Source organism: Gopherus flavomarginatus, chromosome 1 (assembly GCF_025201925.1).
Source record: "Gopherus flavomarginatus isolate rGopFla2 chromosome 1, rGopFla2.mat.asm, whole genome shotgun sequence".
Lineage (NCBI taxonomy): Eukaryota > Metazoa > Chordata > Testudines > Testudinidae > Gopherus > Gopherus flavomarginatus.
In genome coordinates, this window is record NC_066617.1 from 197,108,610 (window position 1) to 197,121,485 (window position 12,876).

General features: G+C 41.7%; 2 protein-coding genes across 6 annotated transcripts in view; one reads left to right on the plus strand and one right to left on the minus strand.

Annotated features, from left to right (window-relative positions):
• Positions 1-281: 281 nt before the first annotated feature.
• ATP5PF (ATP synthase peripheral stalk subunit F6) lies at positions 282-9,816 on the minus strand. Of its 4 annotated transcripts, none has more exons than XM_050962624.1 (4): positions 9,520-9,816; positions 7,885-8,077; positions 3,748-3,872; positions 282-2,012 (listed from the first exon to the last, which is right to left on the minus strand). In XM_050962624.1, the coding sequence occupies exons 2-4, from the start codon at positions 8,052-8,054 to the stop codon at positions 1,984-1,986; spliced, it is 324 nt and encodes a 107-aa protein (XP_050818581.1). In that variant the 5' UTR covers positions 8,055-8,077; positions 9,520-9,816; the 3' UTR covers positions 282-1,983. The 4 variants fall into 4 exon arrangements, with proteins under 4 accessions (XP_050818581.1, XP_050818591.1, XP_050818572.1 ...); XM_050962634.1 differs by lacking the exon at positions 9,520-9,816 and adding an exon at positions 9,303-9,386; XM_050962615.1 differs by lacking the exon at positions 9,520-9,816 and adding an exon at positions 9,254-9,360.
• The window catches only part of GABPA (GA binding protein transcription factor subunit alpha), a 45,910-nt gene continuing 42,818 nt past the window's right edge, over positions 9,785-12,876 (plus strand). Inside the window, exons 1-2 of one of the 2 annotated variants that reach the window (XM_050959299.1) lie at positions 9,785-9,875; positions 12,567-12,667. In XM_050959299.1, the coding sequence (XP_050815256.1) occupies positions 12,591-12,667 (77 nt within the window). In that variant the 5' untranslated portion in view covers positions 9,785-9,875; positions 12,567-12,590. Of the gene's footprint in view, positions 9,876-10,209; positions 10,553-12,566; positions 12,668-12,876 lie in introns of those variants that run through there. The other variant, XM_050959308.1, reaches the window with a different exon arrangement.

Consider the following 12,876-nt stretch of genomic DNA (forward strand, 5'->3'; position numbering starts at 1 on the left):
AGGGGAAACTTGTTTTAGCAAGTATGCTTTAGCTAGAACATGCACTTTGACTGTCAAACTTGAACTAGGCAGACAGTTTAAATGCAGGAAAGCATCTGTATTCTGGATGGCCCATAAGCATTTGCTGGATTGTCATTGACTTCAGTTGGTCATAAATCAGCATCTAGTTGTGTTACTTATGCTCTGTGCTGTATGTTCTTTCAAATGCTGGTGTGGCAGTGCAAAAATGCCACAGGAGCTTTATTTGAGGTAGTACGATGAAAATGAATACAACTGCTACCTATGGTCCTGAACTGCTTTAATGTTACAACCCATTTATTTCACTGTCCCCACTCCTCATATACTACATGTATCTGGATCAACGTGCAATTTTTTTCAGAGAAGCTGTGTGAAAACTTTAGGAGCCAGATTCTTTGGCACCAAAATAGGCTATATGGGATTCTAGGAGCAGCAGAAACTAGACATTGCTGCTCAAAGCGAGCAGTGACGTTAACATTTAAGGTGCCCTGTTTCTCACCCCATGGGGATTAATAGTTCATTTAGTGAACTATCATTCAGGCTGTCTGTACATTGTCTGATTAGCTGATGTTTAACAAAACAAGCTACAAGTTTTAAATGAATGCTTAGATTATACAATAATTCTCAAGAGGGATTGATTTGAAGAGCAGAATATTGTGAATTCCCTATACAAATGTAGCTGCTAAAAACAGTGGGCTACAGGGGGCAGGAGTAAGCTAAGATTTCTTAAGAAATCACACCAAATACTGAAATTCACTTAAAGGAACAATCCTACTTTTTAATCTTAGCTAAGAGTGCATACATCTAACAGTACTATAAATGAGAATATTTTGCAGTTTCATGGGTGAGTGAAACTTTCTATATAAAGTCTTAATCTTAGCCCTGAAAAGTTTCCCTGACATAAGCAATAGGAAAAGGATCATTAAACTACTGTGACAGAGGAAGGCAAAGGATAGGTATATACTCTGCATTGTGGAGTAAAATAGTAGGTAAAGATGAAACTCTACACTTTGACCTTACTGACTGCCTTTGATATCACAGTAGTGTTAAGTCCTGTACTCCTACCAAGGGTTGAATTGGGGGAAAAAAGCATAATGGATCTGCACCAGGTACCGAAATGAAACGTTACCGAGATTGCAAAATGCTCAGTTTATCTTGTTTCCTTGGGATCAAATGCCATTCAGATAAGTCAGCTCACTGTTATTTCTCTCCCTGTACTTTGAGCAGCTGTAGTTCAAACCTCTGTTGGTGTTTCAGGTAGACAGGACTGAACTTGAATAAGTTTCATATTTGGATGCGGTCTTCAGGAACAGACCAGAAACTTTAGTACTCAACTCTCCCCCAGAACCTCAAGTTTTTCATTTAAAAGAACAAGATAGCCTCTTCAAGAATGTTCTGGTGCACCAAGATTATATAAAAGTCAGTCAGTCAGTCCACTTCAGCTCATGGGCCCTGCACAACTGGAGGATGAGCTGTAATGTTTGAATTCCTGGATATGTCTAAATAAAATTTTACTATTGCAATAATGTAGCATAGAATGATCACATGCATACAATAATGCCATACTTGCAGGCTTTATTGTATTATAAGATTTCAGTGACATGATTAAAATTTAGGGAAGCGCAGTTCTTTTCAATAGGAAAGGTATCATTAACTTTAACTGTATTTTGCACTTAAGTGGTCATTTGGTTTTATCTGGATACTGAAATGTCATCTCAGTAAACAGTGTTTAAACACTGGATAAAGGACTAAGCACTTTATATTTGATTTCCAAAAGTGAATTTTATGAATTGAACTGCCATATTTTATGAATATGGCAGATCATGTTGTACTTGTACTGTATTGAGTTCAGAAGTCAAACAAGTATTTGAAAGTGAAACTCCACATTAAATTACAACTGCTGGCCTATTTAACAACTCCATGAAAAAGATGACACCAGTGCTTGGAATGCAGACATCAACCACATCATTTTTGAGACTCTTCAAAGTTGGGCTCTAGGAGGAAAAAAAATGTCATTAGTTTCATGTTAAGATGCTCAAGTTCCAAATACTGCTCATAGATCAAGTTCAGGTTCTAGAACAGGAGTAGGCAACCTATGGCACGGGTGCCGAAGGCGGCACATGAGCTGATTTTCAGTGGCACTCACGCTGCCCTCGTCCTGGCCACCATTCTAGGGGGCTCTGCATTTTAATTTAATTTTAATGAAGCTTCTTAAACGTTATAAAAATGTTATTTACTTTACATACAACAATAGTTTATGTATTATAGACTTATAGAAAGACACCTTCTAAAACGTTAATGTATTACTGGCTTGCGAAACCTTAGTGAATAAATGAAGACTCTGCACACCACTTCTGAAAGGTTGCTGACCCCTGTTCTAGAAGAATATAAACCATGGACCCATTTACTACTTCTAGTGATCTGCAGCTAATTTTGCAAACATGCCATAAACAGGTGGGGGAAGCAAAGGGACCTTTTTAGCACAAGTTTTTTTAAAAGAGTTTCTTTCTGAATATGGAATATTTCCCTAGAATTAGCCATCATGTATCTCCTCCTATATGCATTTGATGTTTACCTACAGCCAAGGTAACTTGCTTGCAACTAGTTCATTAATGGTGTACTACCAGTTTTACCAGCAAAGAGAGAAATCTTGCTACCTACCACTGACTCTCATAAAAAAACATAATGAGCAGTAAAGTTAAGATATGAAACTTTAAAGTAGTACACAGACTAGGTGAATAAGAAAAATTAGTTCTTTCCTGGAGAAAAGACTCCACATTATGATTTAGTATAATTTAAGCCACAAGGGAAAATTAATCCTCAATGACTCAAAACTGGAAGAGACTGCCTTATGCTAAAGAAATTTAGATTACTTTGTCTGTACTAAGAAAATGAGTCAGCAGGTTAGAAAGTTACTCACTTGACTGTATGAGGAAGGGATAGTTCAGAAAATAGCAACTCTCACAGCAGTATCTCATGTAACTAAGGGGGAACTCCTGAACTAATTAATTGTCTGGGTCCACCCCAGGCAGTACCTGCCTGCCAAACAACTGGCAGAATGAAGTGCCAGGCACAGGGGACCTAGTCCTCATATAGGGATTTCTGATCTTCCTATCCTCTCAGATCACTGTAGAGTCCATGGAGGATGGCAGATGACAGAGAAGACTTCTGGTGGATTTGGCAGTGACTTCACGACTCACTTTATCCTTTAAAGTAGCAGTTATGTGACACTAGTTACAACACCTCTGCTGTTGGTGCCTCTCTGGTGGAATTTTCAGACTGAACCCTCACAGCCACAATCCTCTGAAGTTAATTAATGTGCAGATGTCTGTGCCAAACCACCCAGGTCTCAAGATTGTCAAGTGACAGCTCTTAGCAAACAGCAATGTTGTGCCACATGGTGCCTGGCAGCAAGCACACACTGTGCTCTTGACCAAAGGTCAGTTCAGGTCTCAGGAATGGAAAGTGTGGCCAAATATGTCCTCAACAGCAGGAACAAACGTTGCAGGAGCCTTAAGTGATACCAACCATACACTGCTACCACAAAGTTCCTATTTGCCAACCAGACCGCATATATACCATCCCCAAGAGCAACAGAGTCCTGCTCTCTCCCAGAACCAAATGGCTGATTTACCTCCAGGTCACTGGTCACAAAGGTTCTATATTCCACTATTCATCTTCTCATTTTCACACTTATAATGCAAGAACAAACAAACGCTGGGGACTCACCCTCAAATTTGAAGTCTGGAAATTTGGTCAGGTCTCCCCCACCATACAACCGCTGAATTTTGGCAATTTCTTCAGCCATGTCTTTCTGGTATTCAGGGCCTACATCAGCTGGACCACCAGCTTTCCTAAATGCAGAAAATGTCCAATGAAAATTTTGATTCTAAACATTTTACACAGCAATTTTATCATTTAAGGACCTAATCTAAAGAGTAAGATAAATGGCTATACACCCCCCAGATAAGTAAAGCAATTTAAATATTTTGAAAAACTAGAGGTAGAGAGCATACTAGGGGGTACATTTTTTCCCTTCCGGCATTTGAAATCAGACATTTTAGCTTAACTAAAGCTAAAGGAGGGTTTAAAATGGAAAAAAAAACAAAACATTTCTATAAATATTAGCCAATGTTCCTTTAATAGTGTAAATTCTACAATCTAATTATCAAGTTGTATTTTTTCTAAGTGGCTGTGAATGGAGACTTGGCAACAAGGCATAATTCTGTTCTTAAGCCTTTAAAATACCTAGACAAAAAACTTCCTTGAAACATACTACTATTATTTTTTACGCTAATCTGCTGAAAGGGAAGATCAACTTCAAACCAAGTTCTTGAGTAAGAACATTAATACCAGTAAAATGAGGTGAAGTACCACCAAGTATACAGGTAACTTGCCACAATCAGGGATGTACTTCCTAGTCTACAAAACTGCACACAAGAGCAGCCCTACACACTACTTAATGGAAAACAGTGTTTAATACCAAAGTGAAGCATCAATTATGGGTGTTGTTACAAACACATGCTTATAACCAACAACTAGTTTCTCAATTTGAAAATCCATGTTTCCCCCCGTGCAATACCAACTCTTCAGATTTCAGATTTATATATAGTGACAATACTATATATATGTAGCTTAATCATTACACATGAACTTACATTATAAAATGAATATTCTAATTGAGGGATTTTATTCCTATTTAAAATTATTATATTTACCAAAAATAAAATCTGCTAAAAAGAAATTGAACTAAGTTTTAAAAGGGGCTTAGAGGTATTAGGAATCCAAATTTCAGTGACTTTCAACTAGAGTTGAGTGACTAACTCCCTTAAGTCCCCTTGAAAATCCCAGTCTAAAGAATGATTACATAAAGAAACAAGTTCACTCATTCCTTTGCATTTTCTGAAAAGGATAGTTATTTGTAGATAGAAAAATAATTGAATTCTGCCAGGCCTAATTTTGAAAAATGTTATTTAAGATTTTTTCAATTAACTTTTTATTTTTACGGTTGTGGGACACTAAGAGGAGGAAGAGCTAGAGCAGCACTGACAGCAAGGCTGCAGGGGGCACCTTTGACAGTGGGCCAGAGACACCAGATCCCTGCAGGCACACAGACTGTTACTGTCATATTTCTGCATCTGTTTCAGTATGTCAGCTGCAATTGACATTTACTGACTTGTAGCACCTTAGACACTAACAAATTTATTTGGGCATAAGCTTTCGTAACAGGGCTACCACTCTGAAACCTGAAGTCATGTTTTAGACATCTACATGGAAATATTGATGCTTTTCCACCAGCTTCAATACAGATTTGATACCTCTTATTACAAAACTTGATGATTTCCCATATTGTAAGAAACATTAGGAGAAAAATACTATGAAACTTAGTGGTAGTGTTACTACAAACCAGATCAATGAATTCCATTAACCTTATTCTGCCCTTAAATATTGCTTTAGTGCAGATGCTGTCCTACTACAGTAAGGAGAATGAGGAAATTGTTGCTGCACTGATCAGTTTCCAGTCTTAAAACCACAAGAATATTCCCAGATAGAATAATTAGAAAAAGATTGTACAAATGCAAAGAGCTCTTCAATCCAGTAAGAATCAAAAACTACCCACAGAGAGTAAGAGTAGCTACATCTAAGTTTTAATTTTAGTAGCCAAACATGAAAAGAACACAAATTTATCCATGCAATACTTATCTGGTGCCAACTGCAGCTTTAAGAGCTCTACAGCAACTGTAGCTAAATCACTTGTGGACAATTTCTCTTAATTCTCCAAGAACTTCCTCCATCATAGTATTTCCCCCCACCCCCCAGGTTTCTCATTTTAGTTATTTCTCTAAGTCCACCCCTAGAGAATCCCCTACAGCATGACATCCTCCATATGGAAGTATTTCTATTTTAAAAGGATATTTTCCTTTCCCCATCTCAAAGCTAGGAAAACTGATAGTTTGGTACAGATATGCTCTTTATTCCCCTCTTTTCACCATCACCACCAAAGAGGACACAAGGGGAAAAAAAGGCAGGTGATTTGGACATTTTTTTTCCTACTGATATTTTGGCTGGGAGGGGCTAACAATAGGAGTGCAGTAGCAATGTTCTTTCATTTGTATCTCCATGATCATCTTTCTTTTGAAAAAGCAATCTGTGAAATGGATTCTTACTTCCAGCTCTGCACCATATTTCACTCCTAGTTTCACTAAGCAATTCTGCAGTAAAGAGATCTTCAAGCTGACTTGACACATTTGAGCCAAGAGTCTGTTTTAAATGAAATTGTAACTTCAGAACATCAGTTCCCAAACAGTGGGTCCCAACCCTTGATGGAAGGGAGGCACCGTGACCTTTCCTGCCAATCTTCCAACCCTGGCCCCCAACCAGCCCCTCTCTCCCCATGGCCAGGCAACAATTGCTACCAGGCTGCCGTCTGTCCATTCACTGGCTGCAGCCACTTCCTCTAGATTGTAACTACCTGGCTCCCGCTCCACATGCTGCTGCCTGCAATCCAGGTGAAATGAGAGCAAGATCCAGACAGCAGCAGCAGAAGCTGGTGAGCAGAGAGCAGCCTGGTAGCAATCCTGGCCCTTGCCCAGTTGCAGGGAGAACAGGGCCAGCTGGGGCTGCAGATAGGGGCAGAGCTGAAAGAGTGAGAGCTGGACAGGGGGCTTGGATGGCAAGCCAAGCTGGAAGTAGTTCATGGGTCACCTTAGCAAAAAGTTTGTGAATCGCTGCTATAGAATGTATTACAGAAGTAGCAGAATCAGTACACCGATAAGTTTGAGAGATTTTGTACAAAATGCTAGCATTACAGCATTTATTAAATTGAATGGGTTTTGTCACAAACTAGGAAAATGTTATTAAATCTAAAAACAATCCAAAGTCTATTGCCAAAGAGATTCTAACCAGTTAGCTCTTTAGCTTGACCGCAGCCAGCCCTCCTTTAAACATACTGAGTGTCTCTTACACCATTAAACAGCTTTTATTTTGCTAAATACTTCTAATAAAATTGAAATTTGTTGTTTAAGAATTTTTTGTTAATGCAAAATCTTCCTACAGGTAACAGACGAATAAAAGAGTTTCTTGATAGATGAGTAACTGGAGACATGTAAATCACAAAGATTCTCTCAAAATGTTGATATTCAAATGTAAAATTTTATTTTTATATTATATGATTTTATGGCCCACTATTTCTAGATGAATGTATTCAATTCTTACATTGTTTTTGGAAAGAATAAATGTAATTATTTGATGTCAGTTAAAAAAATAGGAAAAGCAGTCAGTGTTTGCAAAGGACCCATTATCTGTTCACATTTTGGATAACTAAGCCAACACAAAGTTTTATGGCTACTGTTCACTACTCCCTTACCCTCATATACAGCTTTATAAAAGTAGTAAAAAGGACAAAGTCAATTGTAATAATAAATACAGTAACCAGTAAAGACTTAAGTCTGAACTTTCTTTTTATTGAGGTGTTCTAGATAATTTTTTCTTGCAAATTATGTATCAAGTGTTAGTCCTCAAGGACTGCATTTCTGTGTGTAATTCTAAGATTTCATGAAAGAGTATTTTTGTAACATTCCTCCATGAAGCACAGATACACCTTTAACACCTGGGATTGCAGTTGCACAATAAGGAATTATTTACTAGCGCACCTTCCTCTGGGCTTCAGAAGCGGAAGAACCATTGACTAGAATTTGTGCTAGGTCAGTTCTTGGGGCCTTTCCATGCTGAAGCTACAGGCTCTGCACTCAGAGTGCAGACCTAAAAGGCCTAATTATGAGGAATAATCCCACATTAATGTCTAATAAAAGTTTCATATTAAAAACTCTTTTACTTAATACACTGAATTACATGCCAATAACTTACTGGCTCTTCATGTTGTATTCTCTGATCTTGTCTATAAAGAGCTTCTGAACTGGATCAAGTTCCTTCGCCTTATTAAACGCTATAGCAGAAAGGCCAATGTTCCTACGCAAGTGTACTGAGATGGCAGAGCGGAAAATGGAGGAAAATCTGAATAGCTGTTGGAGAATCATGATGAATTCGCAGACGATTTCAGCTAGAAACAAACAGAATGCATTAAGTTAGCAATTTCTTCCAGTTTTTTCTGTACTTTACATTTGCAAAAAGAAAAAAATGTAGATCAGTTAAAAATGTGAACATTATTAAATGCAGGGAAACACCAAGAGAAAGAAATAGTCCAACATTTTTAAATGAAAGAGTGACAATTTTGCTATACCCAAGAAATATACTTTTGATAGAACGTATCCTCATTTGACCTACGATTCACATTTCTTCCACATTGTCTGAATAAAAAAGTGTAACAAAACGCTAAAAAAAAAAAAAAAAAAAAAAAAAAAAAAAAAAAAAAAAAAAAAAAAAAACCTGGCCATTTTTATTTGTAGTGCTTAGCAAAGATACCTGCATCTAAGTATTCATTTGGCACAAGGCATACTAATTCAGAGACAAAAATAAAGCTGATTAGAAAGTAGGTAATTTTCACTGAGAATACAACAGGGATGAAAAGTAAGCTAGAAAATCTGCATTATTTCTTTTCATAAAAATACTGTACTAAACTAAGTCAGAAATGTGTGATCTTTAAACCAACAATCAATGAACCTCTTAAGAAAATCTAACACTGACATTTACATGGATCATATTCATATGACTACAAGCCAGGTTTTGTGTTTGTATGTTTAAGTGAATTAGTAATAAAAGGGAAAGATTTTCAATGACCGTCTCAACCATCTCAAAGTTAAAAGGCAGAGTTGGAAGGGAAAGCACTGAAGAAGGAGTTTTGTACTTAGCCCAACAGGCAACTACCCCCAACCCCGCCCGGACCCGGCTCCCTGTCTAGACGCGAACCGTTAGTTTAAACACGTCGCCGAGCCGGGTTACCCCGGGGAACCGGTTACTGCGCCCCCGCAGCCGAGCGGCCACAGGGCGCAAGGGGCGAGCAGGCCGGGGCCAGCCCCGCTCGGGGCGAGGGATCTGCCGCTGACGAGGAGACATGGGGTGGCTCAGCCCCAGGAAGGGCCGGGGGCAGCGGGGCCGGAGGCTGCAGGAGACCGAGACGAGCCCCTCCCGTCGCGCAGCCCGTGGCCCGGCCGTAGGAAACTACGTCCCCGAGCGGCCAGACCCGGTGCCGGGCGGGGGAGCGACGGGAGCCCCGGCAACCGCTCCCTCTCCGACCGCAGCCCCCTCCCCCGACCCAGCGGCGGCCGCGGCGCGTTACAGGGGGCGGCGGCGGCGGGGTCCCTCTGCCTGGCCCCGGCTCCGGTCACCTTGGGGGGGTCACGGCACCGAGCCCAGCGCGCGTTGCACCCTGGGAAGCGGACCCCGGGGGCAGAGAACTCTGAGGCTCGCGCCGCCCCGGCGGGTAACATGGCGCCCCCCGCCGCCAGTTAGACAAGGACCTAGAGCTGCCGCGCACCGACAGAACGAGTCAATAACAATCCCGAGCCGCCACCGCCAGCAGCAGCGGCACCGCTAACCACTCACCACCGGAAATGAACAGATCTACTTCCGAGCCGGAGAAACCTAGGCCACTAACCCGGCCTTTAGGTCTCCGAAGTTCCGCCTCCTGCGCCCGCTGATTGGCGGGAAGAAGGTGGAGCCGTGGGGGATGCCGGGAGTTGTAGTCCTTGCGCTTGTCGAGGGTGGGGGGGTGGCTGTGTTCGCGCTCCCGCCTCGCCTGGGCCCTGCACAGGCCTCGCCGCCCAATCCTCAGCGCGTTCCGCTCCCTTCAGTGCGGCGCTCGGGAGGCGGCGCAAGGACCCTGCAGAGCCGCCCCTAGCGAGCGGGGCGCGGGGGAGTCGTGCAGGCCGCTCCGGTCGGGGCGGGAGTTTCTGCGGCGGGTGAGTGAGGCGAGCGGGCCGGGGGGCCCGAGGCGCCCGAGGGAGGGGCGGGTGGACGGGAAGCGCCGCTCTCCGTATCCGGGGGAGGGGGGCTCGGGCCTGGCTGCGGCTCGTGTTTTGTTTCCGTTTCTCCCCGGCGCAGCGAGTCTCATTTCCGTTTCGGGTTCAAACAACAAGGAGGGAGGTGGCGGGGCGAGGGGCCGGGAGCAGCCTCCCCTCGCGGGCTCTGTGCAGTCCCGGGGGGGCGACGGCATCCCCAGGGCGCAGCGTTGCCCGCTGCTGCAGGCCCGTCGCATGGCGGCTGTGGGGCGCCGGGGGAGGCCTGATGCTCCCAGCCAATTGCCCGGGAAACCCGCCCGCCTTGTCCCCCTCCCCCCAGGCAGGGGGAGGCCTGGCTGCTGTCGCAGTTACTGGGCCTGGCTGGCGGGCCCGCTGCCCCCCGGGAGTCCATTGTCCAGTCCCCAGCCCGAGCTCTCGCTGGCTCCCTCCCAGCTACATCAAAGGCCCGAGCCCGCCGGCGGGCAATGAACACGCGTCAGGCGTCCCGCACCTCTCCGCCCCGCGCGGTGTCATAAAGGCGAAAGTGTGGCGATTGCCCCTGATTGTTGTTGTTTTGGGCGCAGCATACGCAGTTGTGTCTACCCTGGACGCTGCTGTAAATCTCATAATTCTACTTAGTAAGATGCCTGTTTTCTGGGATAGCCTCTTAAAATATTTTGTTCTGACTTTAGTTACAAGTGACTCATAAGATCTGTGTAACGGAACAAATGCAAAATGTTGTTTCTTGGTTTCTGTTTTGTTTCATTCTTGTGTGCATTAACCATTACTTCGTTTTATAGTCAGTTTCACTGGTATGCACTAGGTAGTCACCTTTCCCCATTCACACTTGTTTTTTTGTGTGCCAGTACTAAGAGAGGAAAAATTTTAAAGCACAGTAAAATATGACAGCAAGATCACAAAGACTGGCCCAGGCAGTCAAAGGCACAGAGTTAATGTTAACTAAAAAATTACTTGGATTTCAGTTTGATTGTACCCTTTCACATCCATTGTTTCCAATCTGTAAATATTTAAGGTAATGTGCTGCTAGAGATTCATGGCCTATATAGTAGAGGGAATTGATTGGTTACTTTGTTCTCTGCTCACAGTTATTAGGCACAGAAACATTCACACTAGTCTGTTTCACAATAACTTATTTGTATTTGTATCCTTATTCCAATACTTATATTCAAATAGCACTAAGAGGCTCTAGTTATGATTGGAGCACCATTTGGTCTGATTATTTTTATTATAACCAGAAGCACACCTAATGCCAAGCTTTGAGGCCCTTGACAGTTTCTTAAAGTATACTTCACTAACAGACAGTCTACAGTAATTACCCCTGATTGCAATAACTGAGCCGCAGCATAAAACAAATGCAATCCTCCCCCCAACCCCTAAATTACTGGTCATCTTCCTATCACTACCTAGCCATGCCTATCTCTGTAAATCTTTATGTTCTGTGGAGAAAAACAGAGGCCTTGAAGTGTGTCCTGGAGGTTAACTAAGCGGTTACAGGACACCCTGCTAGCAGCCTCCTAGCAGCCTCCTCTCTCTTGTACCAGTGGGCGGTGGGGGCATTATCTAGCTTAGGAGCCTCTGCTTTCCACAACTCTGGCAATGGATCACAGTGACAGAAGAAGTCTCTTGGTTAGCTAGGTCCCAGGCCATTTAGATTTTTACAGGTCAAACAAAATCTTAAAAATGAAGAAGCCAATGGACTATGATCTAGGCAGATTGAGTTCAGGTTTGATGTGCTCACAAAAAGAAATGCTGCTTAACAAGCCACCTGCTGAATTCTGCAGCTCTTAGGTGGATTTAAGGTAAAGATAAAAATAAGTTTTAAATTCTTGGGTTGTTAATTTAATGCTGTCCTCACTTTGGAGAAAGATTAAAAATAATAAATAAGAAAAACTGCCCAAAAGAATAGTTTGACACTAACATACTGCACAAATTAGGTGACCATAGCAGATGCATTTTCATCTACATGAATTGATCATTGAACCTGGTGAGAAATAAGAGACCTCAGATGTAAAATCTTTTGTTTATTAGGTGTTTTGTAGATTAATACTGAATACATTCACCTATAAGATGCAACGTGTTTTTAAAAAATAGCAAAAATAGTTAACATATTTAATACAATATATTTTTAGGAAAAGTTTTATAGCTGTCAACAGCTTTCATATTTCTTCAGAAGACAGTATGTAATATAAATGGGACAGCAAAATCTCTCAAGTATTTTTAAAACAATTTTAAATTTAAATGTTGTTATCCAATGAAAGGTAAACCTGACCAGTTCATACAGCATCCAGTAAGTGTAGAAGCCTCCAAAGGAAGAGAACAAAAGCTACCTCAGGATATATGATTTCTACACCTATATGTCTGTTTAAATTCCCAAATTTGCCTCCTCCCAGAAAAAAACAAAACTATCAACTTACTACTTCCGTTTGCCAGAACAAGCATTGTCAACTGCTTCATGGTTTCTGCAGCACTCTTCCATTTTAGAGCTGTGTAATTGGCTTTAGAGTTTGCAGCTGAAAACATTTTTGGTAAAAAATATATGGAATTAACAAATCATTTTTATGTGAAACTATAATGCTCAAATTTTGCTTCCCTATAATTCATGAAACTACTTTAACAATTTTTCTTTTGCAGGCCTGTTTTTGAGACTTTTTAGCCATGACTAAAAGAGATGCAGAAGAGCTGATAGAAATTGAAATTGATGGGACTGAGAAACAGGAGTGCACTGAAGAAAGGTATGTGCTTAAGATCAGTCAGTATTGCTTACTACTTGTGTCGCCTGAGCTGAAAATAGTTTACAGTTTTTATCAGATTTAGTATTTAGGTCCTGCTCCTATAGAAATCAGTCTGTCTTGTCATTGTATTCAGTGAGGAAAAGACTGAGCTCTTATTTAAGAACATAAGAATGGCCATATTGAGTCAGACCAATAGTCTATCTAGCCCA

Bases quoted from the DNA above. Each gene is read 5' to 3' on its own strand.
- ATP5PF (XM_050962624.1), bottom strand. From the start codon at position 8,054: ATGATTCTCCAACAGCTATTCAGATTTTCCTCCATTTTCCGCTCTGCC. The intron at 3,873-7,884 runs GTAAGTTATTGG...TTCTGCATTTAG, and splicing joins GAATACAACATGAAGAGCCA to GAAAGCTGGTGGTCCAGCTG. The intron at 2,013-3,747 runs GTGAGTCCCCAG...TTTTCCTCCTAG, and splicing joins TCCAGACTTCAAATTTGAGG to AGCCCAACTTTGAAGAGTCT.